Source organism: Gossypium hirsutum, chromosome A05 (genome assembly GCF_007990345.1).
Source record: "Gossypium hirsutum isolate 1008001.06 chromosome A05, Gossypium_hirsutum_v2.1, whole genome shotgun sequence".
In the NCBI taxonomy this organism is placed as follows: Eukaryota; Viridiplantae; Streptophyta; class Magnoliopsida; order Malvales; family Malvaceae; genus Gossypium; species Gossypium hirsutum.
Window position 1 is genome coordinate 9,092,535 of NC_053428.1, and position 15,311 is coordinate 9,107,845.

General features: G+C 31.5%; 1 protein-coding gene across 2 annotated transcripts; it reads right to left on the reverse strand.

Annotated features, from left to right (window-relative positions):
* Positions 1-1,553: 1,553 nt before the first annotated feature.
* On the reverse strand, positions 1,554-3,318 carry LOC107959103 (dof zinc finger protein DOF2.2). 2 transcript variants are annotated; one of them, XM_016895080.2, is made up of 2 exons: positions 3,054-3,318; positions 1,554-2,902 (listed from the first exon to the last, which is right to left on the reverse strand). In XM_016895080.2, the coding sequence occupies exons 1-2, from the start codon at positions 3,102-3,104 to the stop codon at positions 2,018-2,020; spliced, it is 936 nt and encodes a 311-aa protein (XP_016750569.2). In that variant the 5' UTR covers positions 3,105-3,318; the 3' UTR covers positions 1,554-2,017. The 2 variants fall into 2 exon arrangements, with proteins under 2 accessions (XP_016750569.2, XP_016750570.2); XM_016895081.2 differs by having other exon boundaries at positions 1,577-2,899.
* Positions 3,319-15,311: the final 11,993 nt, after the last annotated feature.

The window sequence follows — 15,311 nt, forward strand, 5'->3', positions numbered from 1 at the left end:
AATAATTATAAAGAGTTAAAATAAAATATAAAATTTTATTTTTTTAAAAAAATTGAATATTATAACGAAATGTTGTTATAATATATGAGTGTGATAGAGTTAACCTTGGAGCTTTGGGCCTGCCAGCTTCGTTTCATAGTTTGATTTGCTCTTTATTACCACAAATCCCCGCCATTTCCCACCCAAATATGATCAAATTAACATTGTGGCTTTCTTCTTCACAATTCGTAGCCAAAGTGATTGAACTTGCTTTTTTTTTTCTTGTTATTATTATTCTAGGTTCTATGTCCAACTGACTATCAGAAAGACGGAGACTGGTTTGGTCTTTTTTGTTGGGTTTGGATTTGCTTTATTCGTTCTTACAGGCAGTGTCTTGGTTCTTGCAAAAAGCAAATTTCTCCTCCCTTGAATCTTTGATTCCCCCCCCCCTCTTTTTTTCCTTTAAAGACAAAACCAACCCTAGTTTTTGAGTTCTAAATCTTATAATATTACCCTATTTCATCTTTTACTCTGTAATTATTGTTAGTGAAAGATCTTGCACCTTTAATTTCTTTTAATTATCAAATCTGATCTTTAGTTTTCTGGGATCTTATTTGAAAGCTTACCCTCATTCAAAAGAAAAGTAAAGAAAAGAAAAGAGAAACAAAACAGATATGTTCACTTCTTTTGACCGTCCCATTCCTATATACTAGAAAAAAAAAAACATTACTAGCTATTATTCTTTCTATAAAGCTTCTAGACAGCTAGAATACTTCAATCAACTTCGGTTTTTGGTGGGATTGTTGACGTTTTTCTTGGATTCTTTGTCTTAATTTAACTTAAAAATTTGAAGTCCCTATTATATATACATATACACTCAATTTAATGATGCTTGTATACATGCAAAACTATTAATAAAAGGTAAGGATCAGATCCATGCAGATGAACAGATTCCCCTGGGAATGATATAAAGGTATTCAAACTTTGGTTTGATTGATAAAAACTTAGTTAAAATTGTGGAACTAGTGGTTTTACTTCGACCTCTATCCAAGCACGTACTTATATAAAAGAAAGGAAATGGAAAAGCCATGGGAGAAGGAATCAATATTTGACAACCAACAAGTGCCAGTTGCAACATGAAATATCGATTCTAAGCCAATAAACATGGTGAGAGATTCTTAACCTCAAATGGGGGATTGGGAATTCATGAATCATGAATGAAACCAAACGGATTTCCAAGTGCATGTATATATATATATAGTGTCATGATCATAAATTTCACCCTCTAGTTGCATTTGGTTGATGAGAAACCAATTTGCAGACGGCTTCATCAGCTTTCATGTTCAGCTACAATTCCAACAATATTCTTTAAAAAAACAGGAAAAATATATGGGAAGCAAATTTTAGTACTATGATTTTATGCAACATACAGTAGTGTTAGATTATTTTCTTGCTTATTCTTGTAATTTTCGAAATGTGGGTGACAAATGCCGAAAGGACTACTTTCTTACTTCAATCTTCATGGTGTTGCTTCCTTCGTACAAACAATAATGAAAGAAGAAAAACAATCAAGAGAATGAAGTTACCATAAAGGATATTTCAGAGTAATTAGCTTATACCATTCAAGTCAGATAAGAGATCCCATAACTTCAAACACAAATATAGGAAAAATCTGCAAACAAGCCCATGCAAACAAAAAAAAAAAAAAAAAAGAAAAAGAAAAGCCAAACACATGTTTTAAGAAAACCCAAAGTTAAAAGCATAGAGTATGAAACAAAGATTAATTTTACCGATCTTTGTTTTTCCTTCGACAGAAAGATGATGATGATGATAAGAGATAAGTTCCACATTGCACCTTGCAAATTTACCGTAGACTTGGAGTTTGCGAAAGACTGATAAAGGGACATTGCTACTTTATGTCAACTATCATTTGCCATTAAAGCTTGAATGAAGCAGCCGAAGCTTCAAGGCCAGCTTTAAGCTGCTGTCAATCAAGAGAGATTGAAACTAGCTATAAGAGATGATCAGTACGAGATGACTACTTGAGACCTGATAAATCTGTCCAGCTGTTCCCTCCCCAATACTGATTATTCTGATCCGAAACACCCAGCAGTGGTCTTGATAGATTTAGCCCTTGGTTGTTGTTTTCCATTTTCACTGGACCTCGCTGAGAAACCCTAGAGCTTGAACTTGTGGAACGAAGAAGCTGGCTTTCTTCCACCATTGAAGGTGATGCTTCTATATACTCACTTTGTAATGGATATAAACCATTAGTTGGCTCAATGAATGGGAACTGCTGATGAATGCCTGACCTTACTGATAAAATGGCATTGCTCACGTCTGAGTTTGTTCCTATCTGAAACCCCATATCAGATCGCTCACCACAGTCACTTGTTGCCCCTATCTGACCATGAATTCCACCAAAGTTTAAGCCAATATTTCCTATACCATACTGAGAAAAATTTTGCAAAGAAGCCATAAAAGGTAAATGAGGTGTTTGATGTGGCAGGTGAGCGGTGATTTCAGAAGGAATAACAGCATTGATTGAATTTGAACCACTTTGCCTCTCAGCAGAAGCCGAGGGTTTTGAGCTACTACTACTTTTCTTCTTCTTGTTTCTTCGGCATCCTCCGCCTACTGGGACATTCCTGAGAGCTCCTCCTCTAGTCCAATACCGCCGACAAGTCTTGCAAAAGTGACGTGGCTGTGTCAGGCTGTAGTTATTGAAGTAGCAAAATTTGGTGTTGGTGGACTCGCAGCGTGGACATTTCAGAGCGGCTTCTGGTTGTGGAACCTTGGCTAGCCTGGCTCGATCAGCCATGGAACCAGCCCTAATGGAACCAGAAGCTCCAACATGATGATCAGTAGGAAGAGGTGGGAACTGAGGATTTTCACTGCAAGATCCTTGTTGATGATTAAGCTGCTGAAAAACATAGATAATATACAACAACGAAAATTAAAATTTGGTATATTCAGGAAAATATCACAAAGGAATACGAATATTTATCTTTTCAATTAGCTTTTATCTGTGGATAGAAATTGATGAAGAAAAAGATAAGAGAACAAAAACTTGCCTGCTGCCAATTGGGAGGATCTAAATAAACTGGAACAGATGGGAAAACCATGGTTAATTTTTGGCTTTCTTTTTTTTTTTTTTCCCCCTTCTTTTATAAAGGTTGATATGTTCTTTAGGAAAAATAAGGCGGAGAATCACACTAAGGGAATACCAGAAGCCAAGAAAGCAAAGAGAAAAGAGAAATAAAAAGAAGGGGAGGTGGGGGGAAGGAGATGGCTTTTGTTTAGTTATTTATTTATTTCGGTTCTTATTATTCTTTCATTATTCTCTCATCTCTCCTTTTTGTTTTATTATATTATTAGGGTTTTGAGTGGGTGAAGTTTTTTCTTCACCTATAAGCCTTCTTTTTTCATCTTGTCCACTGTTCATTACTATTAGTTTTAGTGCTCAACAAATTATCACCTTTTCATTTCACCATTATTTTCTCGGAATCAATCAAAGTGACCCACGATACGTATTCATCAACTAAACGCTATACAATTCATCATTGAATTTAACGATTGAATTACACTCGTGAATGTAAAAAATAATGTTTCTGTAAAAGAAATATTGCACTTGATTTTCTATGTATATATTCTTTTATTACAGTTGTACATTCTCGAGTTCCCCATTAACGTCTCCTTTTCCTTGAAATCATGATCAACTTTTCAATAAAAAGCCTTAATTAAATATATATATTTGTTCTTTATCTATTAGTACTTTAGGGCAGCTTATGTATAAATGTTTATAAAGCATAACATATCATCATTCATAATTAAGCACCGACATTTAGCCTAGTTTTCCTCAGCCTTGTTCTTTAAGCTCTAGGCTGGCTAAACTCTAGATGTTTGAATAATTTTCTTTGTTCTTCTTAAAGTTAATGCATGTTTTTCTTAAATATTTGAAGCTCATTAGCCATGCATATATATATATTAACCTATATATTCTTCAATATGAAAAAAAGAAGCAAACATCTAATATTATCATTGCTTTATAGCTATAGTTCTCGAGTGGGGGTTATACAGTTTATCTTCCACGTGCATGTAGTTTTGTTTTATTGCCATTAATTATTCAATCTCTTTAACTTTTCTTTTTTCCTTTTTTTTTCTTTGTTTTGCTTTGCTTTGCATGCATGATGATGAACATATATATACACACATTGAATATATTAACTAAAGCTTACAAGAAATGGAGTTGATGGCCCTGGAATCTAATTCCCTATCAATTTATGGACAGAGTACGACCTTAGGCTGAATTTCATACTCAAAAGCTGTCGCGTACAGATTTAATTATAGTTGGAAAGGAAGTAAATTTGCAGCTTTAACACATTTGTCTGTCCCCTCCCTCCGCCAGCATTTACTTCAAAGGAAAAGTGCAAATCCGCGTATACTTTATTTATATACACATATATATATACACATATGGATGTCACCACCACTCACCTGCAATCTAATTAACCAGGGTTTTAGCTGAGACAATGAGACGCGTCTCCACTCTCCTCTCTCTGTCCCTATGAACTCATGCACCAACCACGGTTTCAACATTATTATTTGTTATAATTTTGAATGTATAGCTAACCCGCGGGCCAAGGATGGTCTGTACCTAGATGATGCTGCAAATGAACTCTATTTCTTTTACACACACACACATATATATATAAGAATATTATGTACTTATTTGGTAGAAAATGGAGGAATAAGAGGAGAGGGGGAGGGGGGCAACTAGATAAGTCCCGCAGACATGGTTTCCCACTCTGCAAAAACGAAAGATACAGTTCCTTATCTGCTGTCAAAACACTGAAATACATGTGGCAGCGCGTTAATTTTTGGATTTGGACCCTTCACAAAAATTCAAGCTCTTGCCAACCGAATCTTGTTTGTTTTTTTTGGACACGAAGTAAATCGTAATGGAGAAAATAAAAGAGAAATGTAGATATTGAAGTTGGATTGGATACCTTCCATTGGATTGACCGAAACTTTACCTCGTAATAATTGCACATGAAAATCTGACAACAACAATATGATACACTGTCACTTTTAGGTCCCAAACAGAAGCTATGCAATACTACAGTTTTCAACGTTGTTTCTGTACCTCACCATATCGTTCATCAGCGTTCTTTGAGAGAGAGATTTGTAGGGTATTCAACATGCATTAATAAGAAGATCAGTAATTTATCAGGTTAGGCCATGGTTTTTACCATAGACTCAGTTCTTAAGGTTAAAAGAGCTGGGGATGCATGCAGAAAAAGACACTTCCATTACTTTAATAATTCATAGCTAACGTCAGCCAAAAACATGGTATTCCTTTTTTTTTCTTTTGTATTCTTTCATTGGATTTCAAAGCAATTTGGCTCAACTTTGTGTTTGAATTTGAGTCCAAATTCACAATGATTTCCGTAATATTGAGCTTCAAGTGTAGTGGCCTGTCATATCAGCTATAATTTTATGTAATAGATTGCCAATCAAATTCAAGCAGTAGTCATTTGGCCCAAAGTTCGGCTGGAATTAAGTATGCATTTCAAATATCAATCTCTTCTGAAAAGCAAAAGGGATAAGGGACGGGGTATGTTTGCTTTTCCCCACATCCTACACCAAAAGAAAATTCAGTTTCAGCTTTTTGCTTTCTGCTTTTAACATTAATTGGCCGCAACTTTTCTCCTTTTCTTCTTTTCCTTCTTTCAATTAAATAAATGTTAACAATATTTTCTTTTGAATCACAATCATTCTCATTATTGGGTGTGGAAATTAAAATCCCAAATTTTAAACCACTCAATTTTGAAGTAAAGACATAATACCGCATAACCAATATACACTCAATTTTGACACGTGTTAAATATATGAAAAAGTAATATAAAAATACATACGGTCTAAATTATTTATCAAAATATTATTTTTAATAATAATGACGCTGGTGATTTGAGATTTCAAAATGACTGTCTTGTTAAATCCATGTATGACATACCATCTCAAATCTCCATGAATAATGACAATTTATTGTTAATTTTTTATTAAAATATTGTTCATTTTGAATGGTTTTAATAAAAAACACATTATATAAATAAATACTTTTTTTTATAATATTTAGGTGAAAAATCCCAAAAATTATTTAGCCGGTAGATTATTTATTTGATAAATAGTGGAAAATTTTAGTGTGAGCTACATAAAATTTTATCCACAATCTTTTTTTTACCACCAATAAAAAAGAAACTATTAGACATTGATACATCAATGTACCTCTAGCCAACAACCCAATATACTTGTTTGCTCTACCGAATCACTGAAATCGATGAACTTGAAGAATGACGCGTAAATTTATCATTTTTCTCTGCGACAAAAAAAGAAACCTAAGCTACTTCGTTTCCCTGTTAAGCCTCTGTAGGTTATCATTAATGCTACCCCAGGGTTACCTATTCTTGGTAGACCACAAGATAATAAACCACAATGTTTGGTTTCAGTCATGATAGCCTAAATTAAATACTGACATCAGCATAACATGTTTGATAACACCAAAAAGGGCATGTTTCCTCCTTGTTCTTAAACACCTGTGCAAGGAGGAAAAGACCATGAACTCCAAAGGACAGCCAGTTTCATAGTTGGTGGGTTAAGCTGAAAATGGTGATTACTAGGTAGACATTACTTGCACAACTTATTCACAAAACAACCATGCACTCTCTTATAACGAATTTTAAGCTATTTGCAATCTTGTATACTGATATATCAAAATTGTCCATTTTCCTATCCTTTGACACAATCACAGCTAATTCTCAAACTATTATTATGACCTAAGCAAAGGGAATTCATATCTATAACAAAATTAGTAAAATTTAAGCACAATCTTGACAAAAGTAACAATCATATATGAGCCCAAGTCCGTACCTTTTACATCGAATTTTCTTTTATTTGTGCTTCTCAACATCATTTATTTTCCCATTCACAAAACTAAATGTGTAACGACCCGAATTTTACTGTTATCGAAAAAGTGTATTTTCGGGTCTCCGTTTCTGAAAAATGGATTCGTAAATATTTATTAAAAATATTTACGAAGTCAATTTAGTGGTTAATTAGAGTTTAATTAAGTAAATTTAGTTTAATTAAGAGTAATTAGGAAAAATGACTAAATTGAATAAAGGATGAAAGTTGAATTGTAGAATAAAAGAAAATGAAGAGGACCAAAATGGCAATTATGCCATTTGTCCTAAGTGAGGCGGCATAAACATAAAAATCTGAGATTTTTTATGTGTTAAAAATATATATTAAATTATTATTATATTATAGTATATTATATTATATATTATATTATATAAATAAGTAAAGAAACATAAGAAACAGAATGAAAGCAAACGAAACAGAGAAGAAACAGGGGAGAAAGAAAGAAAGAAAAAGAAAAAGAAAAAGGAAAATTTGGGTTTCAAGGCTCAAAGTTTAATTTGGTAAGTCAATTAAGTCATTTCTTCTTAAATTTTGATGTTTTAGAAGCTTTGGAACAAGACTTTGATGAAATTAAGTTGATATTTTGAGAGTTTATAGATTTTCAAGTATAGTTCATGTTGAATAAAATAGTGAATTAAGGGTTTAATTGAGTAAATTTCAAGCTAGAATTGATAATAGGATCAAATTGTAAAGTCAGTTATAAGTTTTATGTTGTAGGGACTAAATTGATGAAATTTTGAAATTAGGAAAGCATGCTGGAAATTTAATATTTAAATGAGAGTATGGATGAAATTTGAATAGAAATAAAGTATGAATTAAGATAGAAAAGTAAGTGAATTTAGTTAGAATTAAATTGAAATTAAAGTAAATCAACATTTTGTACTAAGACTATTTTGGACAGCAGCAGTAGTCTAAGTTTGAAAAATCACCAAAAATTGTAGAAATTGAATTAGAGGATGAATAAAATATGAAATTAAATATTATTGAGTCTAGTTTCTTATAGAAGAAACAATATAAGCAATTGAATTGTAAATTATGAGATATAATGAATTTTGTGAGACAAGGTCAGAATGAATTCGGGTTCCCCTCTTCTGACTTTGGAAAATCACCAAAAATTGAATAAAAATAATTAGAGGCTTAAAGTTATATGTTTAGAATCCCTAATGAGGCTATTTTCATTAGAAATCAACGAGAATGTTATCCGAGTTCTGTACTGTGAGATAATTAATTTTTAGTGAAGAAGGGACGAAACTGTCAGACAGCAGAATAGGGGTGAATTTAAAGAATAAACTGTACTTAATGGCTAAACCAAAAATTCTGAAAATTTTATTGTAAGAATATTTGTGAGTCTAGTTTCAGGAAAAATTAGCGGATCTTAATTTAGAATTCTATAACTCAAGATATGAATTAGTAATGTATTAATGATTATGAATTGTATTAATTTCGTAGTCAATGTGGTACCAGAAATCTCGGCTAAGAAAGGACAAGACAAAGTCAACGGGAGTTAGCTCGAAAATTACGGTTTGTATTTCTATAATCCGAACCTAATACTTAATTGTTGAATTTATTTCTTAATATGTATATTAAGTGTTTTGAAGTAAGAATTATTGTGTTTTGCAAATGAAATGGATTGATATAGTATGTGATGAAATTATTGAATTTATATTGATTGAATTGGCGTATATATATAGATATATATATTGAATATTGAATATATATTGATTATTTGAATTGAATTGAAATATAAATTGTTTGAAAATTTTAAATATGAGATTTGTGATATTTAGATATTTGTTATTGAAAAGTGAATTGAATTGTATTGAATTATGAGTTTATGTGATTAATTAAAATGTGTATTGCTTGAAAAAAATTGAAAGTGAATTGAATACCCTATTAACAGTATCGGGCTGAGTCGGATATAGTTGGCATGCCATAGGATTGGAAGTGTTCAGGGATTCTTCGACCTCGAGTCGATGAGACACTGGGTGTCACTATATTTCTTCGGATAGATTCGATGAGGTACTGGGTACCAACTTTACTTCGGATAGGCCGATGAGACACTGGGTGTCAAATATTGCTTCGAACTATCCGATGAGGCACTGGGTGCCATATTGGTGTGTTTGGTTGGATCCGTGTATCCGCCAAGGTCCGAGTCTTGTTAATAGGGGTAAATAAGTGAAAAGATAAGTCGAGTGAATTTGATTGATTGAGCTATTGGAATGAAATGAGAAATTGAATTGAGAATTGAAATTGAGATATGAGATTGAAAACATGAACCAAAAGGTTCATGAAATGAGTGAAGTTCAAATGGATGATGATTGATGTTAGAATGAATTAAAATGGTACATTGTTAGGAAATAAAGTGTGAAAACAAGTGAATTGTGAATATATTGTATAGAATTTATACGGTAAGTAAATGAAAAGAATTGAACAAATATGTTATTGTGTTTGTTATATGACTTGTATAGAATTTATATGGTAAGTAATTGAAAATTTATCTATAAAACAAATAAATGAATACTTATAATTGTTATTGTGATTTGAAGTTTAATTGTTATATTATTAAGTGTTCGGATTATGGAAATACCACTGAGTATACCATACTCAGCGTACGGTTTGTTTCCGTGCGCAGGTTTAGTAAAGATAAAACGTTGAATCAGCATCCCAGTTCGATCCCGAATTCATTAAGGTAAAGTGTGTTAATTATTGGTAATGGCATGTACCTAGGATTTTTTATGAGAGTCATTTAGGTTGTAGATGTACTCATGAAATGAGTAAATTATGGTTGGCAACGGTATGTAGTATGAATTTTGAAATTTACTAAAAATTCGTAGTGATTCTAAATTAGTCCCGAATTGAATTTACTGTTCATATTGGACCGCGAGGGCCCATTAAAGGGACGACATCTTAAAACTAGGATGTGTGTAAATATTTATTTTAATTAATGACCGAAATTGGACTGTACTGACTGGTAATGTCTCGTAACCCTGTTCCGATGACGGTATAGGGCTAGGGGGCGTTACATTTAGTGGTATCAGAGCTATTCAGGTTTAGCCGATTCTCGGACTAAATCGAACTCGGAATTGAGTCTAGGGGTACATGCCATAATTGAGTCGAAATTGAGTCGGGATCGGATGCTGATATATTTGTTTGGTACTGTTTTATAGTGAAAATGTTAGACAAAAATATCGATGGTATTGATTATGAAATGTATATTGGAGACGAATAGTCTCGTGAATTAGATGAAAACTGAATCAACAACACTGGGTATAAACTCAATGGGTAATTAATTACTGAATGATGACTGATGAAATAATAGAAAAAAAAATAATACATAATTATTTAGAATTATAACTGATGTTTTTCAGTGAATAGAAGAAATTGTATTTGTTATGATATCTACCCCTCCTGTTTCTCAATCGGTTCTCGAAGTGCTTCAAGGTATAGAGCTTGTCTGAACGGGTAAGTTATCTGCTGTTAATGATCTGGACATGTATATATATGGTGTGGATGAATTGAGAATTACAGTTGAGAATGATCTTGAAAGAAACTGAAACCTGGTTAGAGAATATTATCGGGATTGTAAATGAATTGTTCTGTTCACCGATTAAATGTTAGAAGGGTATGATATTTCTGTTAAAAGATTTAGGTTATTAGTGGTAGAAAAATTGATTATGTTGTGATTAAGAAAGGGTTATTTGGAAATTTTCTGAGATGAGTTCTGAAAGAAATATATATATATATCAGTCAGAGATTTCTTGATCAGAAACGTACAGAATTCTTGAAGCTTAAACAGGATCATATAACTGCAACTGTGTATGAAGGGAATTTGTTTGATTAAATAAATATATCAGAGGGTATATTCCGATAGAAACTGTAAGGTACAAATGGTTTGAAGATGGTTTAAAAGAAGATAAAAAGTTGAGGAATGTAGAATAAAGAGTGGCATATGTGATTAGATATGATGCTTCTGATTATTATCTTAGTGATTGCTTGAAGAAAATTGAAAAAGACATTATTCAGAGTTCAAGACCGAGTAATGTAGTTAACAGAGGTAGGTTACCCTGTAATCTCAAAAATACGAGTGAAAGCCGAAGTGTTACAAATGACTTCACTGTAAAATCTGGAGAATGAACATCAGCCAGGGTATATGTTAATTATATATGAGAAGATTTATCTCTACCGGATGTCATTACAGGAACTTTCTTCTTTATCGACACTAATATGATTATTTTAAATTGATCCTGGTTTGACTATTCCTATGATTACATAAGTTCAGTATCTATTAAAGATTTGCCTGTTGGGTTTGCTGAAATTTTTGGGTTGAAGCATTAAATTTTTCAGATTAGTATTTATGGGCTGATAAGATCTGCAGGAACTGTTTGATTATGATACTACTGTTTTCTGAACGATTTGATGTTCTTACTGTTTGATATAATCTCAATAATGGAATGGTTAATTCTGCATGATATGGTGGTAAATTATAAGCAGAAGTATAATATGTTGCAAGATCAAGATGATGAAATGTTTTGTTGAATCAGAGAAGATTGAGCTAATTGTCTATTGTGATATTGAACATGCCAACATAGATATATGCCGGAAAGGGGTCATGGTATTTACCTTGTTTATGTATTGAATATTAAAATATTTAAGTTAAGGTTTAAATCAGTGGCAATAGTGCAAGAGAATTCTAATGTGTTTCCAGAAGAGTTACCCGAACTACTGTTGATTGAAGAAGTTGAATGTGCTATAGATTTTGTAACTGAAATGATAGTGAAAAATATATTTGAAATCAGAGGTTTTCTAAAACTAGTCGGTTATTATAGAAAGATGTGGAATTGGAATGATCTGATAGATGTTAGCAAGGTTCTGATTAGTTGAAAGCTCTGTTAACTGAAGCACTAGTTCTGGTTCAGTCTGAAATCCGATAAAGAAACTTGTGGTTTACAGGGATAGCAGTGTTTTGATGCAAAAAATAAAAAAAAATGAAGTAATGGTTTATGTTACGAAATGTTAGAATCACATAGGAAGAATTATTTGATACCTGATTCGGAAGTGGTAGTTATTGTTCTTGTATTAAAAGATCAAGATATGATAATTAATTATCATCCGAAAAGACAATGAATGTATGTATATTCAAGTTGAAAGCTTTGTTTTGTGTTATGAGCTATGAACATCTGACTGTTATCATTTGAAGATGGTTCAATTTTGGTAGAGATAAAAAAAATTAAACCGATTTCTTTACAGCAGATCTGCGAAGCTCAGAAATGTGGTAATAAGTTATCGATTAAATGGATATAGTATACAGATTTCTGATTAAACATTTCAGATTGGATATGATGGTTGTTTGCTATTTAGAAATAAAAGCTGAACAGAGAGATTCAGAACTTATACAGGAGAATTTGCATGAAATTATAGTAGTACTATGTCTATGCATTTTGGAAGAATAAGATGTACAGTGATTTGAGGAAGATGTGTTGAAGACTGGGAAAGAAAAGTAGTACTTTGAAATTGTATATAAATGTTTATATCAGATACAGATATCTTCAGAACTGTTACAGCTAGAAAGGATATCAGAATGGAAGTGGGATATAATTTCTATGGGTTTGAATTAGAATTATCTCGATCTTTGAAAAAGAAAGACGGTATTTGAGTAATCATCGAAGGTATGGTGAAGCTTGTATATTCTATTCTAGTATGAATAAGTTTCTTACTCAATAATTGTTTGAAATCTAGGTTTCTGAGATTATCAGATTACATGGTATGGTGGTTTCTATTATTTCTGATTGAGATACGTGGTTTATACTCTGATTATAGAACAAGTACAAGAAGTTCTGGGTGCGTAATAATAGTTTTCAACACTGTATGAAGTTCTGAATAATGATTGATGTAAAACTGCATGGGATTTGATTAAATACAATGAGAAAAAGAATATGCAGAGTTGTTTAATTCGTGAAATTGAAGAAAAGTGGAAGTGATTCGAGATAGATTGAAAGTAATTTTGACAGATAAGAATCATATGTGGACTTGAAACGTTGGGATATTGAGTATTTAATTAGTGATATGATATTTCTTAAAGATCCACCTTGGAAGAAAATTTTAAAGATCAAGTTGAAAAAGAAATTGAGTTCTTGTTCTGTTGGGCTATGTGAAGTTGTAGAAAAGTTAAATTGGTAAAATATTGCTTGGTTTTGCTTCTAAAGTTACAGAAAGTTTATGATAATTTTTCATGATTTGAAGCTCAGAAGATTATAGAGATCAAATCCCTTGCATGTTATACCGACAAAGGATATTGACATTTGATGTAATCTATAGTATGAAAAAGAGCCGGTTGAGATACTAGCCCGAGCGGTAATGTCATAATATTGAAGAAGCAATATGGGAACCGAGAGGAACAGCGAGATCTTTGTACTTATACCCCCACCTCTCTCAGGTAAATTTTGAGGACGAAATTATAAAAGGGGGGGAGAATTGTAACGACCCGAATTTTACCGTTACCAAAAAAGTGTATTTTCGGGTCTCCGTTTCTGAAAAATGGATTCGTAAATATTTATTAAAAATATTTACGAAGTCAATTGAGTGGTTAATTAGAGTTTAATTAAGTAAATTTAGTTTAGTTAAGAGTAATTAGGAAAAATGACTAAATTGAATAAAGGATGAAAGTTGAATTGTAGAATAAAAGAAAATGAAGAGGACCAAAATGGCAATTATGCCATTTGTCCTAAGTGAGGCGGCATAAACATAAAAATCTGAGATTTTTTATGTGTTAAAATATATATATTAAATTATTATTATATTATAGTATAGTATATTATATATTATATTATATAAATAAGTAAAGAAACATAAGAAACAGAATAAAAGCAAACGAAACAGAGAAGAAACAGGGGAGAAAGAAAGAAAGAAAAAGAAAAAGAAAAAGGAAAATTTGGGTTTCAAGGCTCAAAGTTTAATTTGGTAAGTCAATTAAGTCATTTCTTCTTAAATTTTGATGTTTTAGAAGCTTTGGAACAAGACTTTGATGAAATTAAGTTGATATTTTGAGAGTTTATAGATTTTCAAGTATAGTTCATGTTGAATAAAATAGTGAATTAAGGGTTTAATTGAGTAAATTTCAAGCTAGAATTGATAATAGGATCAAATTGTAAAGTCAGTTATAAGTTTTATGTTGTAGGGACTAAATTGATGAAATTTTGAAATTAGGAAAGCATGCTGGAAATTTAATATTTAAATGAGAGTATGGATGAAATTTGAATAGAAATAAAGTATGAATTAAGATAGAAAAGTAAGTGAATTTAGTTAGAATTAAATTGAAATTAAAGTAAATCAACATTTTGTACTAAGACTATTTTGGACAGCAGCAGTAGTCTAAGTTTGAAAAATCACCAAAAATTGTAGAAATTGAATTAGAGGATGAATAAAATATGAAATTAAATATTATTGAGTCTAGTTTCTTATAGAAGAAACGATATAAGAAATTGAATTGTAAATTATGAGATATAATGAATTTTGTGAGACAAGGTCAGAATGAATTCGGGTTCCCCTGTTCTGACTTTCGAAAATCACCAAAAATTGAATAAAAATAATTAGAGGCTTAAAGTTATATGTTTAGAATCCCTAATGAGTCTATTTTCATTAGAAATCAACGAGAATGTTATCCGAGTTCTGTACTGTGAGATAATTAATTTTTAGTGAAGAAGGGACGAAACTGTCAGACAGCAGAATAGGGGTGAATTTAAAGAATAAACTGTACTTAATGGCTAAACCAAAAATTCTGAAAATTTTATTGTAAGAATATTTGTGAGTCTAGTTTCAGGAAAAATTAGCGTATCTTAATTTAGAATTCTATAACTCAAGATATGAATTAATAATGTATTAATGATTATGAATTGTATTAATTTCGTAGTCAATGTGGTACCAGAAATCTCGGCTAAGAAAGGACAAGACAAAGTCAACGGGAGTTAGCTCGAAAATTACGGTTTGTATTTCTATAATCCGAACCTAATACTTAATTGTTGAATTTATTTCTTAATATGTATATTAAGTGTTTTGAAGTAAGAATTATTGTGTTTTGCAAATGAAATGGATTGATATAGTATGTGATGAAATTATTGAATTTATATTGATTGAATTGGCGTATATATATAGATATATATATTGAATATTGAATATATATTGATTATTTGAATTGAATTGAAATATAAATTGTTTGAAAATTTTAAATATGAGATTTGTGATATTTGGATATTTGTTATTGAAAAGTGAATTGAATTGTATTGAATTATGAATTTATGTGATTAATTCAAATGTGTATTGCTTGAAAAAAATTGAAAGTGAATTGAATACCC